Genomic DNA, 22,296 nt, shown 5'->3' with positions numbered 1-22,296 from the left:
AGCTTAGAAGGGAAGAGTGGGAAGCAAAGAGGATTCCTAGACTTTGAGGCCAGTGTGTGTGATATCCTGATGGACCCACAGCTTCTGTCTGAAGCTCCCCACTGCCTGCTGGCTCTTCAGCAATTGGGACCACGCTCCACCTCCCAGGCTCCTTTGCACTGCTCTCTGCTGGGCCCTCTCCCACCCCAGCCCTGAAACACATCATAGGAGGATGTTTGGAGGGAGATTATTAACTTTTTGAGGCAAGCCATGCTCTCTTCCACACATGCCCAGGGCCCCTGACAAACACAAACTCCTGGGCTAGAGGGCCCTTGGGGTATCTTGATGCCCTCCACTTGCTGTGTGGTGTTTTTCCTAAACACCTCAGGCCCGTGTCTCTGGGTTGGCCCCGTGTCTCTGGGTTGGCTACTTTAGGTGTGAAGGGATGAGGCTCAGAGGACCTGGAGCAAAAAAGGCGCTTCTGGGAAGTGTGTGAGGTTGTAAACAGGACAGTAACCTGGGAATGAGTTTTATCCCGTGCAGTGCCTCTCACCGGCTGGGTACTCAGGGCAAATCCTCTCTCCTGTCTGAGGTTTGCGGGCAGAATTAGATTGTTTTCCTGCCCTGGCTCTTCATGAGGCTGCTCCAACCTTGCAGCAGGTTGGGGAGAACCTCTACTCACCCTCCAACTCCTTCCTGTTTGCCGCAACGTGTCCTCAGCTTCTAAAGCCACATTTCTGGCTCCACCCCTGGCTCAGCTCTGGCTGCCACCTGGCCCCCGTCTTGGTCTTGGCCTGTGGGAGCCCCTCCCTCCCTGCTGCTCTACCTGTTCCCTGGGCCTTGGCATCTCCACCCCTGAAGTGCTGAGACCGGTTCATCCCTGCCTCCTGGACCAGTGGTTGGGGACGTGGCAGCAAACAGAATCTCATGGAGAGCTTTTAAAGGTCCTTCAGCCCACCCAGGTGGCTCCCAGCAGAATTAAATTGGAGTTTTCCAGGATGAGATGCAGGTGACTCCAATGTGCAGCCAAGCTTGAGACCTCCTGGCCTTGATCTAAAGAGCCCACTGCCTGTTTAGTGTCCCACGCAGGGAGAGAGTGGGCACTGGGACCCATGGCTGTGGTCAGAGGTCGGCTGTGATAGGACAGGCCTGACCCTCATGGTTCTCCCCACCCCTCTGTGAGTAGGTCCTGACATCGTCCTCATTTTACAGATGGGTAAATCAAGGCCCTGGAATGAGGGGAGGAAGCGCACACCTTTGCTCCTCCTCCGAATGGATGACCACTCGATGTGGAACACACTCCTGGGCTTAGGGAGCACGGCCTCAGAGCCCTCATCGGCCTTGGGGCTCGTGATGACTGGCTGCTCCCCGCTGCTGCCTAGCCAGGGGCAAAACGAGACAGGTCAGCATCCCACCCTGGCCAGCACCCAGTGAGAGCCAAGCAGAGAGCGTGGGAAAATCACAGGCAGCAGCAGGAAAAGCAAGAGCGGTGTGGGTGTGCTCGGAAGCTGCATGTGGTTGCATCATGTCTGTGAAACATCTAGCTTCCCTACTTCTCCCATGAAAACTTCCACTCCTTTCCCCACAGGAACCAGCCCCCAGCCCCCTACCAGTGTCCCAAGACCATGAGCCAGTCTCTCAGTTCCCAACAAGGAATCCTCCATGACTCACTTAACGGGACCTTGGGCTGACCTGGGGGTGGGCCCTAGCTGACTGCCTATTTCCACCCTTCAGCCAGTGCCCTGGCTGCCATCTGAGATGGGGAGTCTATATGGGGCGCCCCTCAGTGCTGGCTACAAATCAGAATAATGTGGGTGCTTTAAACATGCCTGGTCCTGACCCCAGGCCATTGCTCCTTGGTCCTCACATGCTAAGTGTCAGCTACTCCAGACACACCCTGGGCAGAACAATATCTTGATCCTGCTGCATTACAGACTCAGAACTGCATGGAGCTTCAAGATACTACCTCCTAGATCCCGAGAAATCAACTTGCCCAGGTCACTGGTTCACCGTGGCATTGCCAGGAACTGCACCCAGGTCTCCTGACATCCACTGCTCCATAGAGACTGCAGAAGGCCAGGCTCAGCTTTCATGCCCAGGCTCTGTGGGGCCCATATTACTATGAGTTCCCAGAACTAATGTCCTAGTCATAAAAGACAAAAACTAACGGCATCTCTCTTTCCTTTAAAAACAATTCTTGTCCTTGTTTGGGATGAGTTGGGAGGTGGCCCCAAGTATGGTCTGACATGGTGCTGGTTCTGGGGCTCAGGGGGTGATACTGGACTGCTGGGCTACAGACCACCCGGGAGGGCAGTGGCCCCACAAGATGGACCGGCCAAGAGTTGAGAATGAAAGGTGGGAACAGACGCCACGAAGGAGGTGGGAGATAAAGTAACAAGTTTCCTGAGGCTGTGAAAAAACTTAAGGCCAAGGTGATAGCAACTTACTAGTACTGCTCCTTTTGGGACCACACAGCTGGGCCCAGGGACTGTGGCCACACCATGTCCCACTTGGTTGACTAGAAGGCCAGGGGTTGCTCTCCGGAGCCAGCTATGAGGGTGCCGTGGCACATGGTTTGGGAAGCTCTGTCCTTGATGACCTTAGCAGTTGAGTGGCTCCTCGGCATGCTGCCTAGTGTTAGAATTACTGCCCTCTCCACTCTAACAAGACTTTTAGGTGTCCCAGGGCATGTAGCTTCACATGGGGCCGTTCAGGACCATTTCAGGGGCATGGTTCCTGGCCTCGAGGATTTCTGCCACCCATGTTTGAATAGGCAAGAGTCCAACGGTGCTTTCTGCCCATTGACTCTGAGAAGGAAAGAACAGTGATGAGCCACAATAATCTGTTTGGCAGCACTTTTTCTGGAGTCCTGCCCAGTAGGACTCACACCCCTGCTGACTTCTACGGTACAGAAAGTGCCAGCCGTTCAAGTAGCAGGGGTAAAAGGGACTGAGGGGTAAAAGGAACTGTCAAATACAATGTGGAAGCTCAATGCAATGTCTTTGAGAGGACCAAACAATCTCAAAGCATCTATGACATCTTTCAGAGGAAGAAGAAATGAGTAGTTGATCCTACCGAAGGTCAACCTTTTACTCAAACAGGTCCCATGCCCATCTACTGTCCACAAGCTGTCTTTCTCAGGTGGATCGATGCTGTCCTTATATTACCTACAATGTTCCACATATGGAGCATCTGGAACCTACCATAAGGACCCATTTGTCATCCCTTCCCAGCTCCCTGGGTCTGCTATTCCTCCAGCCTACTGTTTGCGAACACACTCATACATCAAAAGGCGATTTCACTACTATGCCGGCATGACTCTTTTTGAAGTGATACATTATATATGATTTGATTTTTTTCTACATCCAATTCTACATGGTTATACTTTGGCCACAAGTTGGGCATGTTTCCCTATGTGGAAACAGCGTTACAGGGCCAGTGTGTGTGTGTGTGTGTGTGTGTGTGTGTGTGTGAGAGAGAGAGAGAGAGAGAGAGAGAGAGAGAGAGAGAGAGAGAGAGAGAGAGAGAGAGAGAGATGGATGCCTGTGGGTGGTAAATGGGATGATATCTTTTTTCTGTGAAGTTGTGTTTTCTGTGAAGTTGACATTTTCAAAGGTCATTCTATAAGTTAGCAGAGGCCTTGGTTGCTAGAACTGGAAAGGTTTTGAGATGCTCCATTCCAGCCCTCCCATTTTACAGATGGGGAAACTGAAGCCTAGAGAAGCTGAGTGACTTGTTGGAGTCCACACAGCTATTGTCTCACCTTCCAGTCCAAGGCTTATTTCCCTAGGCCTTTCTTCCTCTGAGGGATTTCTTTTTGGTCTATCAGTTCAACCCTGCTTTTGGGGAATTCAAGAAAACCCCACAAGTCTTCCTGCGCCTTCCTACCAAATCTGCACTGGGAAGGGGATTGTGAGGGACATGGACAGAGTACAGGTGGAGGTCAGGTCCACAGGAACACTTGGAGGTAAATTATTTGGAAGTCCCAACATTTTAATTGGCCATTTTTTAAGGAAGTGGGGTATGAGTCACTGTAATCCTGAGATAAGCAAGTCCTCATCCTCAGAGTAAATGCTTTAAGCTCTTTCTCTTCCTCCCCACACAGCTCACTAGATGGTCAATGGACTTGCCTAGCCTTTGTTTGCTTTTGCTTTGTTTTTGGTTCATGTCATGGAGAAGACATTAATAAGCATAAATGAGTTGGTACCACCTTTGACCTCAAGATACCTTATGATGATTTCATAAATGAGGTTAAAGAGTGCAACAGTCAGAGCAGGCTACCTGTGATTGGGTAATACCTGATCTTCCTCCAGAATGAGTGTGAACTCTCTTCCCCCTGTTCCCAACCCAGCCCACCCTCAGAACTGTCAGTTTCCCTGACTTTGATCTCTCTCATTTCAATCCATTCTATGCTTCAACTACTGGACCATGTCATTGTCATTCTCTTACTCAATAATCTACATAGCTCCCTATTGCCAAGAGTATGACACTCACGCACCTCTGCCTGGTGTTCCAGATACTCCACAATATGACTAACTTCATCATCCAGCTCTTCCATTTCCTTCCCCCCACACACCCTGCCTCAGTCCTCTGGCCTTATCATGGGCCCTGTACATTTCCTTCCTCTTCTTGCCTAATTTCTATCGACCCTTCAAGGTCTGGTTTATGCTCTACTTCCTCCATGATGCCATTCTTGACTTACTTGGCCATGTGGGTCATTCCATTCTTTGGATTCCCACTGCATTTGCAGAAGACTCTAGACTACATCCTTTGAAGCTAGGACCACAGTGAAGGTTTATGTTGATAGTTACCATGCACACAAAAGGTTAATAAATCCTTTCCAATCCAATTAACTACTTGGAATTATCAATCCTTGAGCAAGTGACCTGTGAGTCTGGGCACTGATAGAAGGAAACAGAGGCCCACAGAGAAGTGGCCCCCTGAGGCCACATGCCAGTCAGCAGTGGAGCCAGGTTTTGACCTGGTGTTGATGCTTTACTCCTGCACTGCAGGTGTTTTCCAGACATCTGGAGCCTTCCCAAATGATATCAATGGACTTGCAACATTTTTAATTTTAAAAATATGAATTATTTCATATCCCAGAAGGAGAAACAAATAAAAAACACCACCAAAAACAAAACACAAAAAACCAACCTGTGTATCATTACATTTGTAACACCCAATGAAAGCCCAGGGAAAGTTCTGGGCCATTGTACCCTGGCTTCTTCCCTTGGGGCAACATTTCCATCATCCCTCTCTTCACATCCTCTTCTCTACCACCCCTGATTCCCATTATCTATGGCAAACACAGCTATTTGATCATAAGCACTTTCTTTATCTGTTTCAGTCAGCCTCAGAATTCTTCTTAACACAGACAATCAACCAACTAGTCAGCAATGTCACTTGATAGTAAACTTATTTCCCCCTCTAACCTTAAGAAAGATGTGGATGCTGCACAAGTTTGAGAGGAGGGGTATGTCAAGGCTGGGGGTTGACAGCAGGCAGAGGCCTGGCTATGGGCACTTCCAAGCCTCACAGGATAGTCTTCGCTTAGCAAGTTCACCGAGGCTCATATCCTTTGGTGCCAGTTTTGGAGGAGATCACATACCTGACAGGTTGTCCATTCTCTGATTTGAGAGCTTCAATTTCCTGGAATGTCATTTCTTAAGGCACTGCTATCTGTCTTCCAGAAAGATCGACTCTCTGTAGCTACTCAGAGTATGTCTACGGTAACCTAAGATGGCTATGTAAGAGAGAGCCACCAAGAAAACAGGCTGTTAAACTGGGCCATTAAGATATTTGTGGATATAGAGATGGTCTCATTCTATAGGCATGCCTGTGGAAGGTGTCAGGACCTGAGGAGAGCAGCTTAGATGCCTGGACCAGGTGCCATTGCCCTGGAAGCAGCAGGTAACAGCTCCTAGGAGGGAGGTTTTCAAATCCACCCCATTAATACCCCACAGCTCAACTCAACTTGGTGCTTCCCCAGGGACCATCCACGAGTTACAGAGTTGTGGAAAGGATGACAAATAATATGAGGCTCACCCAGTGGGCAGGTGTGGTGGTAAGGGGACTCAAGGGCTAATGGATTCACTTAGTTCCACCAACAGGTGAGCAAGAAGAGCTCAGGGTTGGGAGTTAGGACAGCTGGACCTGTGTCCAGGCTCTTTTATGATCTGGACAGTTCCCCGGACAAGCTGTGGTTTCCTCATCTATAAACTGAGGGGTTTGAATTATTATTATTATTATTATTTTTAAAAGAGCTCTTCCAGTTTGAAGCTTCTGGAGTCTAAATTCACTTTAGCATTCTTAGTAAAGATTCCTGTCTCAAGACTGGCCTCCCCCAGACACCAGAGCCCAACAGAAGAAAGGAACAGAAGAAGACCAGCCTTTCTTCTCTCTCTGCCTCTGAAAAGTCAGATGGTCCTGTTGCCGAGGGGGTCTCCCTGGTCCATTTCTCTCCCCCAGGACCTCTTACCTGGGCTCCTTTTGATGTCCTGTACAGGTTGGAGGAATCTAGACCATTGAGGTTTGGGAAGAAGCTTCTTTCTGATTGGGCGGCGTCTCTGGTCCTCAACTCCAGGCGTTGGACTTCTCCCTAAACCCAAACTTCTTTAATTCCTGGAGCCCTCCAGCCCATCCTCTTGCTGACTTTCTGTAAATTCTCTTTGCATTTCCTAACCCTATGCCTGGCACATGCCTTCCAGTTGAGGAAGGGTACCATGGAGGACGAGGGAGAGAAAAGACAAATGCTCTCTCTGGCCTTCCTAACAAAGGATTACTTCCTAAACTCCCCAGGAAATCCCAGCTCCTGCTACCATGGTTCCCTGACCTGGTTTGATCAGGCAGGTTTCCTTTAAAGGGGCAGAACCGGGAACGCTCTAGCAGTAGCTTTCATGTCCTCCTTCAGGCGTTACCATCAGTTACTCCTCTCATTAGAATTCTCGCTCCAGTATTTGCCTTTAAAGCAATCATCTAAGAGTTGTCTCCTCAGGGGGCCAATTTGCTTTCTAACCTCAATAAACTCTCTGAATTCCCCATACAGGCAGGCCACAGGCTGGGGAACAGTGTGCCATCAGCATCTTGATGGAAATTTCTGTACAGCCCAACACTGGATGCTAACTTTCTGGTTCTGTGGAAAATTTCAGACCTTTCCTCCTTCTGACTTCTGACTGGTGTCCTGGGGAGTCACCATGGGACCCTCTCAGAGCAAGAAGGGAATGACCTAACCCCCACCTCCAGAAAGGACACCGAGCTCTATATATTAGGGAAGCCAGCCCGCCCAAGTCCCATGAGGCTGTGGGATCTAGAAGGCTGGGGTTTGGGGAGGGGGCCCAATCAAAACATGTTTTGTTTGGCTTTGTGGTATGACAGGTCAAGCATTACCCTCCCCTCCCTTTGGCTTGTGTATCCTTCTCCTCTCCCCATTCCCCGACTCTGTGACAGGGTGTGAGGTGGCCTACCCAAGCTCAGAAACAGAACCTCACACTGCAGAAATTAGCTACACCTGAGTAGACAAACTCCCCACTGACGTCAAACCCCCCTAACCACTGTGCCAGGTGTTTTGGAACTGCCAAAGAGGGGTCTTGATCTGATCACGGAGGGCCTTCAAAGAAGGAAAGCAAACAAAGGTGGGGGTGGGGTGGGGGAGAGGAACCTGGCCAGCCCCAAATTCCAGGGACAGGTAGGAGCTGACTGCAGACCTGTTTCCTGCACAGAGGGCTCTCCCTGGGTGTTGCAAGTTCAGGGCCCATGGCTGCCCGCTGACGACACTTTTTCTTATTCCCCAGATTACTGGTCTCTTGGTTCAGCCTTGTATGCCCATCCCTTGCCCTCTTGCTCTGGCATCTCCTGAAATTCTGTGGTTCCCTCACTCCAGCCCCCTAGGCATCTGCACCAGAAGCAACAGGGGGATGCTACCCATGCACAACATGTAACCAGTTTGAAAAGACAGGAAATGTCTATTCCTGAAGAACCATGCAGGGAGTTCACATGCCACTCCATGAGCCAAATGGAAGTGTAGTGAGTATCAGTCACACACACTAGACACAGGGTGGGGCAAGCAACTGCCCTCCTAGAAAGCGGAAGACCAAGATGGAATCTTGTTTCCGACAGGTCCTATCGAAGACTGGTGTACAATGGCCCAGAACTTTCCTTGGCCTTTTATTGGGTGTCACAAATGTAATGATACACAGGTGGGCTTTCGGGTTTTGTTTTGGCAACTTTTGTTCCTCTTTCTGGGATATGAAATAATTCATAATTAAGAAAAATTAACCAACAACTCCCCAAGATATCTGCCTGTACCTCCAGATTATTCCCTTGAGGCTCAGTTAGTCAGAATTCACTTCAGAACTAAGTTTCCAATGCTCATGGCTCCCTTCAACTCTACATTTCCACATCTCAGAGGGAGGAGGCTGCATTGACCACCAGAGGCTAAACTTGGAGAAGTCGAATTCTTTCAGAGGAAGAGGCCAGAGTTTATGAGGAATAAATGCAAGCTGAGCTAAATGTTCTCTAAAGAGCTGCTTCCTTTACTTCATCTTTTCCAGCAGCCTGTGCAGCTGTAGGAGGGGCTGGGGGCTCCTAATTATTGATTCACATACTTTAAGAGGACTTTTCTGGTAATCTCCTCACTTCCCTCTTTGGGACATTGGAAGGACAGAAGGATTCCCTATGGATTTGTCTATCTTCTCAGAATGGCAAGAGGCAGGAAAAGGCAGGCAAGTTAAAAATAATCTCACATAAAAAAATGAAGGCCTTGCCCAGCTGGTGTGGCTCAGTGGTTGAGCGTTGACCTATGAACCAGGAGGTCAGGGTTAGATTCCTGGTCAGGGCACATGCCTAGGTTGCGGGCTCGACCCTAGCATTGATGTGTCTATCTTGCTCTCCCTCTCCCTTCCCCTTAGAAATTACTAAAAATATATTTAAAAAAACACACATGAAGGCCTTTAAAATTGCCAAATGAGACTGAGGTTTATTGAGTAGAAATCATAGTCACCCTGAAACTACCAACCCCTAACTGGTTTTATGTTATAGCTGTCCTCAGGCCCTTGCAGCCTTATGACCCAAGAAAGCAAAGACTCTTACAGGAAGCACAAAAAATGAAAGCACATGGGTTTGATGTAGCCACAGATACAGGCCAGGAAGATTGAATATCTTGATGGGCAGATCTTAGAGGGTTGACCAGAAGAACCACCTGAGAGAGGAGAGTGATAAGGAGGAGAAGGTGAAGGACAAGGCATAGCTGAGTGACATTGGTGCCTCACCTTGCATCCACACAAAAAACCATGGTGAGCATTTTGGTAAACTGACCCCATGGCTAGCCAGTTAAGCCCTGGGACAAGCTGTAAAGGCAACAATGGTATATTTTGGGTACATTCCATCTCTATGTTCTTAACTTTTTGCCACCTCAGTAATATCTCCTCCTCATTCCTCTGTAGGAACCCAGGGCCATGGAATCACTGAAACTTGGAGTTGGTAGAGAAAGTCTACAGTGGTTATCTCGTCTATCCTCACCAAAGCAAGCATCCCCAACAGGCCTCTGGTTCCTGGCCTGCACTGCCAGAGCGAGGAACTCAGGGTTTCACAGGACAACTTCCAGTGTTAAAAAGCACCCCTCTCCACTGATTCAAAGTCTGCCTGCTTATCACTCCCTCCTTGTTCTATGTTCCAAAGTAACTTTGAGTAAGTTGACTTATTCTTCCACATGTGTTACCTCATACTGTAGACCCAGTCATTTCTTCTTTTCTCTAAACCAAATACAGCACCTTCACTAGCATTCCTGATGAGCCAAGGGGTCTTCAGACCTTAGTCACTCAGCAGACCCTTCCTTGCCAAAGACTTTCTTAAAATGTGCTACCCATTTTTTCCTTTGTACTCTCCCCTCCTTTTTCATTCAACCTATTCTCAGAAATCATTCCTTTAACCTAAGATGCAAATGACTGATCATGCTTACTGTGTTACCTTCCCAGAACTGTTTATATTTTAACAGGTTCAATTATAAAGGATGGCTGGGAATGTTTGGGTACAGGTAATGGCAAGATAGAAGACAGGTGGAGGATAGGTACAGAAAATTTCTGGGACCCTTAAAATTCTCCTTGATACTTTTTCTGAGCAGAATACCAACCCAACAGATAAATTCACTCAAAATAATGAAACTGGTGCTGTTAACTTATGTGGCTCAGGCAATCTTTGGTGTGATCTACATCTTCACCTCAGGTGAGACTACTCACCTGGCCAGGCAAATCCTCATAAAATGAATTCCTTGAAGGCAGGAACTGGTCTGAGTCTTTCCTGGTTTGTTGTCAAGTGGGGGCCTGAGTAACATATTAATAGTTCCTCATACACTGTCACTTGGGTGAATGAGTGAATGAGGTCAGGCCACAAGTCAGAGTTTCTAGGGCCTGGTCTCATGCAAGTTGGCAAGTGTTCTTGAGTTACCGATACAGGGGCCCATTAGTCAGAGAATAAGGGGAACGACAAACATTTGGGGCCACGAGTTACCAGAAGCTGTATCTGATTTACAGAGCAAGAGGAGATAGACAACAACAAAAGCATAATAGAAACACACGTGGAGATTCAACTGTGACTCCCATCCCAAAGATACTGTGAAATGAAAAACATGAATTTTGAACTAAAGTAGTCAACTTATCTGTTGAATTGAAGAAAAGACAGGCTACTGTTGGGATCTGAGTCAGTGGTCTAGAAGATCAGGTGGAAGAAATATCTCAAAGCAGAGCAAAAACACAAATGGTAAACATTGTGAAGGAGATGATCAACTTGGAGCAGAGACCAAGGAGAACTGACAAATGGATAATAGGCATTCCAGAAATAGAAAAAGGAAGAGAGGGAGGAAAAGCACTAACCAGAGAAATGTTAGCTGAAGCTTTCTTGAGTTTGCAGCTTGAAAGGCAGTATTGATGGGAAAATACTTAGGCTTAACTTCAGAAAAACCCTGAACTCCAAAGATAAAGAGAAAATCTTACAACCTTCTAGAAAGAAAGAACAGGTTGTTTATAAAATGAAAGGATGATATTGACATTAGATTTCATATTTGTAACACTTGGCAGCCAGAAAATGAAGACACAACACCTCCAGACAACTGAGGGGAAAGGCTATAGCCCAGACACCCCACCCCCAGCTGAAACGCCATTCACTTAGCAGGAGAAAGAAACTGTGGACATGCAAACAGTCAGAGAAAGTGACACCTGTATTCTGTCATGTATTATTTGAAGAAAATAAAAAAGAAGGACTCCTAAACAGGTAATTAATAAATAAGAACCAAGATTACAAAACAGGGGAAGGTGATGGGTAGAGAAAACAGAGATAAAAGGTAACATGCCCAATATAAATAGTAAACTTCAAAGGGACAATGATACAATTCCTTTTTTAAAAAAGATAAATATTGCAAGGGGAAAAATAAAAAATGATCTCAGCAAAATCTAGAGGTGGAAAATATTGGAGAAGTAAGTGTGTTAGGGATGGGGACCTTGGGGAGGAGTGAAAGTAGTATAAAGGTTTTCATTCCACAGGGTGAGCAAGGAGCATTGGCAAAATGGGGTAGCTTGTGTGGGTAAACTATTTGGTGTCTTGCTTTTATGTAACAACAGAGAAATATAGTTTTGCTTATGAGCATTGGGAAAGAAGCAGTGACCACTAGTGGAATGGAAGAAATATAGCAGAGCTTCCAAATGAACAAAGGAAAGAAAGAAAAAGATAGTAACATAATAGAATGTGCAAAAGGAGAAAAGTTAGGAAAACAGAAGCAGTAACAAAAAGTAAATAGTAAAAATAAAGTGGAATAAATAAAAGAAGCATATTGATTGTTACAATAAGTATGAAGGGGTTGAATTATCCTACTAAATTACAGAAACACTTAGATTAGGTTAAATACAAAACATTGCTCTATGTTATTTTTTAAGATATATAGTTAAAAGAAAATGATAATGGTTAAAACAAAGGTATAAGAAAATATCAGAAAGTAGGTGTGGCAACATTAATAAGCTGATATGAGGTTAAAAGCACTAATGAGCATAAAAATGAGCAGTTGTAATAGTAAAAGATAAAAATCTATGAAGAATAAATGATAGTCAAAGGCATCAAACAACATAGCTGCTACATATATGAGGCAAAGGTTTTACAAATACAAAAGAGTTTAGTAAGCTATACAATTATAGTTAAATTTTAATAAACCCATTTCATAATTAAGATCCCATGGACAAAAAATAAATAAGCACATAGAATAATCGAATGATGCAATTAATAAATCAATTTAATATCTCTTTCTTTCAAATAAAAATTTGCATTTTAAATGTCCAAATCAATCAAGTAATTGGCTACAAAGAAAAATTCATAAAATTTTAAAATAGAGATTTTACAGGCCATATTCTCTGTATTTAATATAATAAAACTAGGTATAGAAAGTTTAAAAGTATCAAAAAGATCCTAAGTGCTGGAAATTAAGAAACACATTCTTAAATAATCCTTGGATCAAAGGGAAATCAAAACTAAAATTATAAACTATTTAAAAACTGATAAAAGTAGAATATTTTATTTCAAAACCTACAGTACACAGCTAAAGGTATATTCAGGGGAAAATTAATAACCTTAAATACCTTTGTCATTAAAGGAAAAAGATCTAAAATGAAGAAACTTTACATCAATTTTAAAACACTTGAAAAAAAAGAACATTTAAACAAAACACCAGAAAACAGGGGAAAAAATCAATAAAATAAAGAACAAACCACAACAAGTAGAAATAACAAATTAATTCCAAACTGCTTCCTGGTCAAAGCCAATAAAATGAGTGAATCTCTCACAAACCTGATTAAGGAAAAGAGAGAGCAAAATCACATAAGATTAGAAATTACAAAGGAGATAAAGCCACAGATACACAAGAGATTGAATTATTGTGAAAACATTATGAGTAACTCTATGGTGTCAAAAATTTAAAACTAAAGAAAATAGATTATTTCCCAGCAAATAAACTCTCAAGTTTGACCAAGAAGAAGTAGAAAACTTGACTATGTTAATTATCATAAAAATGATTGGAAAGATGATTCGAGATCAAATGATTTAAAATTACAGCAGGACAATGCTGTTCCATGATGACAATAGAACTCTACCATGTAGCAGAGAAGATGAAAATGGGAGGGGGAGATGGTGAGGCCAGAGGGAGAGGAGATGATAAAGATTTGGGGAGAGGACAGGGGAAAGGGGTGTGCGTGATAGAAAAAGAGATTTTAAGACAGTGTTTCCTTTAAAGTCCCCTTCTCCCCAGTCCCACACTTATATTCCTTCTCTCTCTAATGACTGCTTATTAATGTTCAGCCACAAATACTTATGTTCAGTTTTCCAAAAGCTCCTGCTGGTATTTGGGGTGATAGTAGACAATATCAGTGGCCTGCCCCCTTGCAACCTCATGCTGGTGGTGAGAATCTATAAGTTTAGGGCTCCTGCCTCTACTCATTCAAGGCGTCAGTGAGATGGGGAAGTGCTGGTGAAGGTGGGGCAAGGTCACTCCAGGGAGCTCTCCTGTCCCATGAGACTATTTGGGCTACTTCAGAGGACATCTGGGCATCTGTCCATGGCCTGTAGACAGTGTGACCTGCATGGGGCAGACTTCTCAGAGACCTGGGGATTTTTACTTCTGCTCAAACTAACAGATAATTTTTCTATTTCTACATAAATATCTTGCCATTTTGGTTACAGTGTATTATAGACTTTCTGGGGCCCTGTGGTTTTTCCAGACTTGCTGGGCATATTTTTTTCCATTTTTCTGACTAACTTAGCTTTTATCCATTTGTCTTCAAATGAGTTTGGCATCTTGCAATATAGTTAAACTCTTCATTCTTGGGAGCGGGGGTGGGGGAGGGTTGGGGATTGTTAAAGTGGAAACTTGGGAGGAAAAAATCCCACAAAACCTAGATCCCTGTGATCAAAGTGGTACCTCATAAAGGACAAACTATGAAGTGGGGAGGGAAGAGAAGAGAGGGGAGGAGATAAAGTTACTCAAGTGAGCTGAAAGAATTTTCATATCCAACTAGTTTTCCTCTCCTAGAAATCCAATAAAAGATGGTTCAGTTCTTAGGCGGAGCTTCTCAAGGGCTTAATGGAGAGAAGAGGCGATTTCCTAGGGCAATTAGTGGGGTATCTCTGCTTCTGTTATCTCTTGTTAGAATACCTTGGGGTCTCCCTTCCATTTTGGGTAATTGTGCCCTGGCTGGAAGCCTGGCTGGGAACGGAAGCCCCCGAGCTTCCTATAGAAGCCTCTGAATCACAAGATGAGGGACTACATGGCCTTCACACTCCCTTCCAACCCTGAGCTTCTATAAGCCTCCTTGCTCTTGCTGCTGGAAGCTCCTGGGCTTCTGAAGGGTCAATGGTTTTTTTCTTCCTTGCACGGTGGTGAGCCCGTTGGCAGAGGGGGGAACAGGGTGTCACATGATGGATAGCTATGGCAATTTGGTCAGAGAGAGAAAACCAGCATCAGGAAAGAGAGTTGTTGGTGTGTTTGGTTCTACACAGGTGCAAGGAGAGGCAAAGGAAGCCTTCCTTCAGGGTGAGGAAGTGGAGGACGGTGAGCCTTAGGAGTGGTTCCCAGACATCTGTGTGGAAGGAGGGACGGTTAAACCCGTTGGTACACATCACTGGGTCTGTCATTCTCTGAGGGCCTCAGGGTGCATCTTCCTGAGTCTGGTCATACTAATCTCACTTTCTGTGGCCCATCTCCCACCACTTTTATTCCCTCCACTTCCTAAGAATTTTCACACTATCACCCAGCAGGTACATGTCTGTGGTATAGAACCTGGTGGTGTCCTTTTGGCCTGCTGATTGCCCATCCATGCCTGACCATTGTTATGTTGGCTATGTGTAGCAGGCACTGACATACTACTGTTTGGAGGCCACATCTAGCTTGCTGTCTGTTTGATAAAGTCTTATTTGAACTCAACCACATCCATTCATTTATATGCCATCCCAGGCTACTTTTCACTACAATGATAGAGTTGAATATTTGCAAAAGAGACTATGGCCTCCAGAGCCAAAAATATTTACTATTTGACCCTTTCCAGAAAAAGTTTGTCAACTCCTTATCTATATACAACTAAAGACTAAATGCAAGCTAGTTACTGTATTAATTGGGAAGTCAAATTATAAAATTCATAAATAATAGTTTGTTTATCTAAAGTCAAGGCTAACCATTGAAATATCAGATGTTAAAGAGCCTCCAATACCCATAAGCAAATAAAAAAATGGAATAAACTTTCCCAGCTATTCACAAATGAACTCAGGTATTTTCCTCAACTAAAATTTCTGCCTAAAGTTGCTGGTTTGAGTTACACTGAGAAATGCTTATCCTTCATAAAAAAGTCACATGGAGGATTCTAATTGATTAGTTCCTTCCTATGGAATATCACCTTGCCCTTTACTCTGACCACTAAACGTTTGAGAATCCATATTTAGACACTTCCAGTGCCCTCATTGTCCCTATTTCAATTTTAAAATGTTACCAGTGCAAGGTTTTATGTAAAGCTGTATGTGCCCATCAGCCACTAGCTCTGTGTACTATGGTGCCTTCAATTCTTTGCATGTGTCCCCTGAATTTTCATTCATTCTGTGTCTGCCTAGGAACAACTCATTAAGATCAATTTTACAGCATCTATTATTTAGTTAAACATGCCAACAAGATTATCTCTTAATCACCTTCCCCAAATACTAAATACAAACAAATAATGTTCTTGGTTTAAGTCGATGACTTTGAAAACACATGCCTTGCTTCTAACTCCAGTAAGCTTGTTACCAACTTCCTCTAATGTCACATGATGGATAGCTGTGGCAATTTGGTCAGAGAGAGAAAACCAGCATCAGGAAAGAGAGTTGTTGGTGTGTTTGGTTCTACACAGGTGCAAGGAGAGGCAAAGAAAGCAGGTGCTGTAGCTGATTGACCCAGAATCTAGACCACAGGGAGCAGAACAAGGTTCAGGCAAAGAGCATTTCTGCCTGGAACTTGGCTAGTCACCGCTGGGGGACTTCTCTTCTTCAGTGCTTTTCAAGGTCAGATAATAGATGCGGTTGGCCTCTGGGTAGGTGACCTTGCTGAGGGGCAGCTTGTAGATGGCGGGGTTGTTGGTTGTCAGGAGCATGAAGATGAGGGTGGAGAGGCAGAAGGCCCAGGTGCCTGGTGGTACACCAACCTGGAAGCAAAAGCACTGGTGTCTGAAAATGTTCCTAGATCCTGGGGGAGAAGGATGTGGTAGGGGTTGAGATTGGGACACCTCCCCTAGTGACAGCATTGGTTTCTGGAGTCTTAAGGACAGAGGAGTTCATCTATGAATTTGAGGTGTTGTCACCTTTGGACACAACCAGAATCTTTTAATGATGGAGCTGAAAACTGGCCTAGAAATGATGGCCTCCAACATTCAGCCAAACACAAGTACTATCTGTGCATCCTTGTTCTCCACTGTTGGTTGCATCACACACACACACACACACACACACACACACACACACACACATCATGCACACTTCAGAGGCAACTGTACCCAGGTGCCAGCGCTTCTCAGGACAAACCCTAGATAAACCTTGACAAAGGCATTGTGCAGAGTATTGGCTACTATAACTCACTCAGGATTCTTTCTAAAGACTCCAAACATCTTGAAGCACTGGCTAGGGAAGGGCGCAGTGTTCTGGAGAGTCCGAACTTACCACTGCCATTATGTTGGAGAGGGCTGCTCCCATGTATGCACAGAACAAGGCTGCAGAGGAACAAGGATCATATAGTCAGCTCCCAGGGCCCACCCCTAACCCTCTCCAAGAGCAGGGATCTCAGCCTGTCTCCAGCAGCCTCAGTGTCTACACCACATCTTGACATGTGGCCCATCTCCCACCAGACTGTGCATTCTCTGAGGGCAGAAGGTAAGGCTTATATATCCTTTTATCCCCTCCCATTTCCATGGTGGCCTTGCATAGAGTCAGGGGTCACTAAGCATCTTTTGCTTGTCCACACTGACTTTGAGATGGTAGAGCACAGGCCTGAATGATTACTTGTCTGTGGGGTGAGTGGTCAGACTACATGAGCTCCAGATAAGGCCCCTCTTGTCCAAGATCCTGAGCAACCATGATGCCATTGGACCCTCACCAAGTCCCGTCAGAGTTGGACCTTATTGGGTCTCTGAGCTCATCTCTAGGAGCCAGGCATCTGGGTTTAACCACAGGATGTGGGCCCCCAGGATAGTTAGGGGAGATCTGCCATATCCCTGGTGTCTCTGGACAAGCTCCTTCTTCCCCTACCACTTTGCTCTCTGTTTCTCTGTCCAGAACACCTTCTCCCCTCTCTGCCTGTCCAGATCCCACCCTGAAAGTGTGGAGATGAACCTCAGCCTCCCTCTGAAGCCTCCCCAGAAGGTTCTAGCCACAGGAACCTGCTACTTTTTTGAAGGCCAAAGGCAGTTCCAATCTGACCTTCAAAATACCTGGTGCTTTTGACTTAACAAATATTTATTGAGGTCACTGTCTCCATGCCCATCCTTGTGCTATGCTGAGGGGAATACAAGGGACATGGAAGTCATTTAGCATTTCCACACTGAAGTGGGAGAAAACAAAAGAAAAACTCTCCTGGATGCTATTCTGCTATGTCTCTAGTTTTGCTTATTAAAATCCTGCTGTTTCCAGAGAATGCAAGCAAACCAGGGCAGAAAGGCTGATAGAAAGATGGGACTGGGGTTTGATTCCTGCTTCTGCCATTAATAACTGAGTTCTAGGTTCATTAATCCCTCTGAGTCTCATTTCTTCATCTGTAAAACAGGTTCACAATCTATGCCTGGTAGTGATCTTGGGAGGATTAAGAGGGTTCATATGTTTATATGGCACAGAGTGTGGTGCTGGGTGCAGATATAATGATTGTGCTCAGTTTCTCCTTGGACACAGCATTCTGTCTTTACTCTTACACATTCAAGTTTCCATAGAGCTATATTATATTTTTTCTTAGGTCTTGATGCTCCCAAGTACACCATCTCATTAGATCTTCCCAACAATCTTTTTAGACATCACAATCTTAATAACTGTGCAATGGCTCCTCTTTTGCTAGACCATGTCCTTATGACACTACTGTGTCTTTCATGCCTTGCCTGGGGCCTGGCATTTAGTGGTGCCCTACAAATCATTGTTGAATGAAGAGTTATTGAGAGTAGGGATGCACTATGTGATGGAGGAGGCACCTCAAGTTGCCCAGATGTGAAAGACCCAAGCCACTGATCCTTCTATCACTGCTGCTCACTTCTGATTAGTGGTCACCATGGGTTTCATCACCAAAGGTGGGTTTGGGGGAGGGAGGAATAGTAGAGTGATTTGGTTGTCAGCTTTCCCAAATACTCACCGCAGACAAGAGCCAGCAGGTGGGTCTGCCAGGTGAGGGCGTAGAACATGCCCCCGATGGCGATGCAGGCGAGGACGCAGTTGTAACTCCAGAGGCCCATGTAGATCATCTCGAAGGGCGTGGCCACTGTCAGGGCTGTGGGACAAGGTGTGGTGTTTCTGGCTGGTTCTGGGTCACAGCACAAAGGCATCTTGTGGCTGGTGCTGGGACCCAGGGTGGCCTCATTCCAGCTGTTCCCCCTGACACCCGCTTTAGCTACCCATCCAAGGAGCCTCTACAGATGGTGTCTGGTCTCTGGAAACCAGCAATAGGAAGAGAGCAGTGGTTTCCAAGCTGTTTTTCAAAGATTTTACACAGATGTATGGCTACTTCCAGGGTGGTGGTGGTGGGGGGGGGGGGGCGGGGAGGGCAAGGCCATAGGACTCTAGCCCTCTCTTTGGCCAGAGAAGCTACATTTTTAGCAAGAAAGATTTCAGTTGAAAACATTCTGCTTCAAATGGTTGAGAAAAAGCATGAATGTGCACACATAGACATATGGAGATGGAGAAGTGATACAGCAAACTGGGTGAGATGTGAACAATCGGTGAATCTGGGTAAAGGATTATGGGTGGCTCTTGTGTTACTTTCATTTTTGATAAGTTTGAAATTTTTTTCAGATAGCTTTTTAAAAAAATTTCTGCTTCTAAGACATTTTTGCAAAATATTGGGATGAGTCAATAGGTTCCTATTCCCAATGCCCCGAACTCTAATTTCTGACTCTGTTGTCCACATACACACATATAGGTGTAGGTGTGTGTACATGCATACATGTATTAAATTACATTTTCAAGTGGCAATACAATTTTTGAGAATATTTTTTTCTTTTAGCTTACTCAAAATTTCAAAGTGTTGGCTCACTTATGCCCCTGCCTATCAGCTTCTGCTTCTACCCCTTAGCTCCTACAGGCTCAGTCTGCAAGCCTACTGGTCTTCGTTCCCCTTGTATCTCTCCATGTGTCCTGCTACCGCAATCTGCTCCCTTTGGAGAGTCAAGAAATGGAGAAGTAACCTGATAGTGTTTACAAACTCCAGTGAAGATAGCAAGTCTAGATATTGGTTATGTGTGTGTGAGAATGACGGTGGGAAAATGATCCCTGCAGAGAGGGGTGCTGTCCTACCTGCTAGCATCCCCACGATGGAGCCAATGGCTGCATGCAAGCAGATGAGTGGCGAGCAGATGAACAGAGCCACCAGGAACACGCCACCTGTCCAGGGATTATCGCAGCCGTACACCTGGCCGACCCCAACGGGGATGGCTTGTAGCAGCTGCAAAGTAAATAGAATCCAGGTCATTGGAGTGTGGGCTGGTCATGCAAAGACCAGACTCGGGGCCAGGACTGAGCCATTCTGGGGGTGGGGTGGGTGGGTAATGGGGCTGAACGGGAGTATGGCTGTGCCCTCCAGTGTGTGAGAGAAGATGGGAGGGTGTGACCTGGAACAAATAGCTCCTCACTCCACCACCTTGCAGGCATCTGAGCATTGCTCATGCAAAGCCAAGCAGGGCTCCCCAATCCAGAGGCTGGACAGCGTGTTTCTGAGGTACACATGGCTTCTACTTTTAGGGAACCTCCTCTCTAGACTACCATTGGGGATTTCAGTGAACTATGGGAAATCCTAGAAATTCTCCAGGAATATTAGGACCATTCAAGGCCATTTTGATGGATGATTGGTCCAAAGGTCACTCAGCATATTGGTGGCCAAGCCCAAGCTACAATCTCTGAACTTGACCCCTAATCTCTTTGGTGGCTGCTGCAGTGTGGACATTCAGTGTTAGCCCAGGGACTAGGAGGCCCCGGGGAAGGAGGAGCACTCAGCATTGAAGAAAGTAATGTGAAGAACATCTGGAGAACAGCACAAAGCCCAGCCATCCCTGAGCTGAGCGTCATTGGGTGATGCTGGAATTGAAGATGATTAACTGGCAGTGATGTCAGATGGTCTTTTTCTGCTCAAGCTGAATCACCCACATTCTGGCTGTCCTTTGAGGGCGAAAAGGAAGGGAAGAAGATTGGCAGGATAGGGAGAGCCCTGGCCTGGGACTCGAGGGCTCCAGCTTTCAGGGGGCTCTGTACAAGGTTGTGTGACCATGGGCATGTCACCTCCTCATTTTAGGCTCTGGTGCCATCCTCTCTAATGAAAAGGCTGGCCTAGCAGATGATATTCCAGCTTTAAAATCCTGCAAACTCTTTTTTCCACTACCAGGTCATGTGACCTTTTTGAGGACAGGGCTCCCTTGTGGCAGGGTACTTAATAGGTGCTTAATAACTATGTATTGAACAGCTCAGTGGTTTTTAAACTTCATGTACACAGGAACCACCTAAATATCTTTACAAACAATGTTGATGCCTGGCTCCTCCCAGACTTTCTGATTTAACTGGTATGGAGCATGACCGGGCCTCAGGGGTTTTGGATGTGCAAAGGAGTTTGGGGACCAATGGGTTAGTTATTGACAATTTATTGTAGATGTTGGGAGTTCATTGTCTTTCTTCCATTGGTGAAATTTTGTACTTTTTTTTCCCACAACTTGATTGGATTCTGAAGTTAGTATAATTTTTTTTTTTCTTGAGGAGTCTCTGAGAGCTTTTAGGAGTTGTCCACCCTTGTCTCTGAGGAGGTGGCCTTTTAATAACCAAGCACTGTCTGGGCTAAACCCTACAGACTTGTGCAAGGAATGACAGGGTAGGGGCTCTGTGTTATTTAAAGGAACCTGAAACATTTTGTGCCAGTCCAGGGAACTCAGCTTAAGTGGGGGAACAGGCTGGAGAGCTACTCAATAAATATTCCACTACTTCCTGAAATCTGAGGAATGCTGAGGGGAGTTGGGCTCCCACCTTCCATCTGGGAACACAGATTTTAAGCCCAAGCGGCCAAGAATGAGAGGAATGAGGAAACAAGCTGACTTGGAAAGGAGCCTCTATAGGGACCTGGTGAACTATGGCCCCAGGAGGCCTGCCCTCCCCTCCCCGCTGCTTTTCAGGCCACAGCTGACACCCTGGTGTGAGGGAAAGTCAGGTGTGTGGTGGAAATTTACTGAGCGCCAGGCTCCTCATACTCTAGATAATCCTCATGTAATAACAACATGCCTGTTCAACAAAAAGGAAGTCATTCCCCTCATTGTTTTAAAGAAAAAGAGGGAAATGGCATTGAGTCTTCAAATCAGCTCTGGATGGTATAGAAGAGAAGCCTGTTGTCAGAGTGATGGTTGGGTGGGGAGCTCAGATAGTGTGCTTGGGTTTCAGGGTACGTGGATTTGGGTTCTACCACTTTCTAACTGTTTATTTTGAAGGTGAACAAGAGTCATCTCTTCTCTGTGGCCCTTTCTACTCTGGCCCCCTCAGTGCTGGACTGTACAGTCACATAATACAGGATGGGTGGGGCCTTTCTCTCTGGCAATGTCACATGTCATTGCAACTGTCACTTGGACCATGCTTCATGGATAGGGCACGGATTAGGTCTTCAATAAAGTTTTTTTTTTTTGTGTGTGTGTGTGGTCTGTTAATCCTCACCTGAGGATTTTCCATTGATTTTTAGAGAGAATGGAAGGGGAGAAGAAGAAGAAGAAGAAGAAGAAGAAGAAGAAGAAGAAGAAGAAGAAGAAGAAGAAGAAGAAGAAGAAGAAGAAGAAGAAGAAGAAGAAGAAAAAGAAGAAGAAGAAGAAGAAGAAGAAAAAACAAAGAGAGAGAGAGAGAGAGAAAGAGAGAGAGAGAGAGAGAGAGAGAGAGAGAGAGAGAGAAAGAGAGAGAGAGAGAGAGAGAGAGAGAGAGAGAGAGAGAGAGAGAGAGAGGAGAGAGAGAGAGAGAGAGAGATTGGTTGCTTCCCGTAAGTTTCCTGACCAGGGCTGGGGATTGAGCCTGCAACTGAGGTACATGCCCTTGACCGTAATTGAACCTGGGAACCTTCAGTCTGTG

General features: G+C 45.6%; 1 protein-coding gene across 3 annotated transcripts in view; it reads right to left on the bottom strand.

The window, feature by feature from the left end:
• SLC14A2 (solute carrier family 14 member 2) overlaps nucleotides 1–22,296 on the bottom strand; it is a 44,558-nt gene that overhangs the window by 10,863 nt on the left and 11,399 nt on the right. For 2 of the 3 annotated variants that reach the window (XM_008158083.3, XM_054723917.1), the window contains 5 exons: nucleotides 19,510–19,657; nucleotides 18,353–18,487; nucleotides 16,684–16,733; nucleotides 15,998–16,172; nucleotides 1,235–1,357 (listed from right to left, as the gene is read on the bottom strand). In XM_008158083.3, the coding sequence (XP_008156305.2) occupies nucleotides 1,235–1,357; nucleotides 15,998–16,172; nucleotides 16,684–16,733; nucleotides 18,353–18,487; nucleotides 19,510–19,657 (631 nt within the window). Of the gene's footprint in view, nucleotides 1–1,234; nucleotides 1,358–11,106; nucleotides 11,120–14,713; nucleotides 14,735–15,997; nucleotides 16,173–16,683; nucleotides 16,734–18,352; nucleotides 18,488–19,509; nucleotides 19,658–22,296 lie in introns of all 3 variants that reach the window. The other variant, XM_054723916.1, reaches the window with a different exon arrangement.

The sequence above is a fragment of the Eptesicus fuscus genome, chromosome 12 (genome assembly GCF_027574615.1).
Source record: "Eptesicus fuscus isolate TK198812 chromosome 12, DD_ASM_mEF_20220401, whole genome shotgun sequence".
NCBI classification, from domain to species: Eukaryota; Metazoa; Chordata; class Mammalia; order Chiroptera; family Vespertilionidae; genus Eptesicus; species Eptesicus fuscus.
This window is presented reverse-complemented; position numbering and strand designations above follow the sequence as displayed.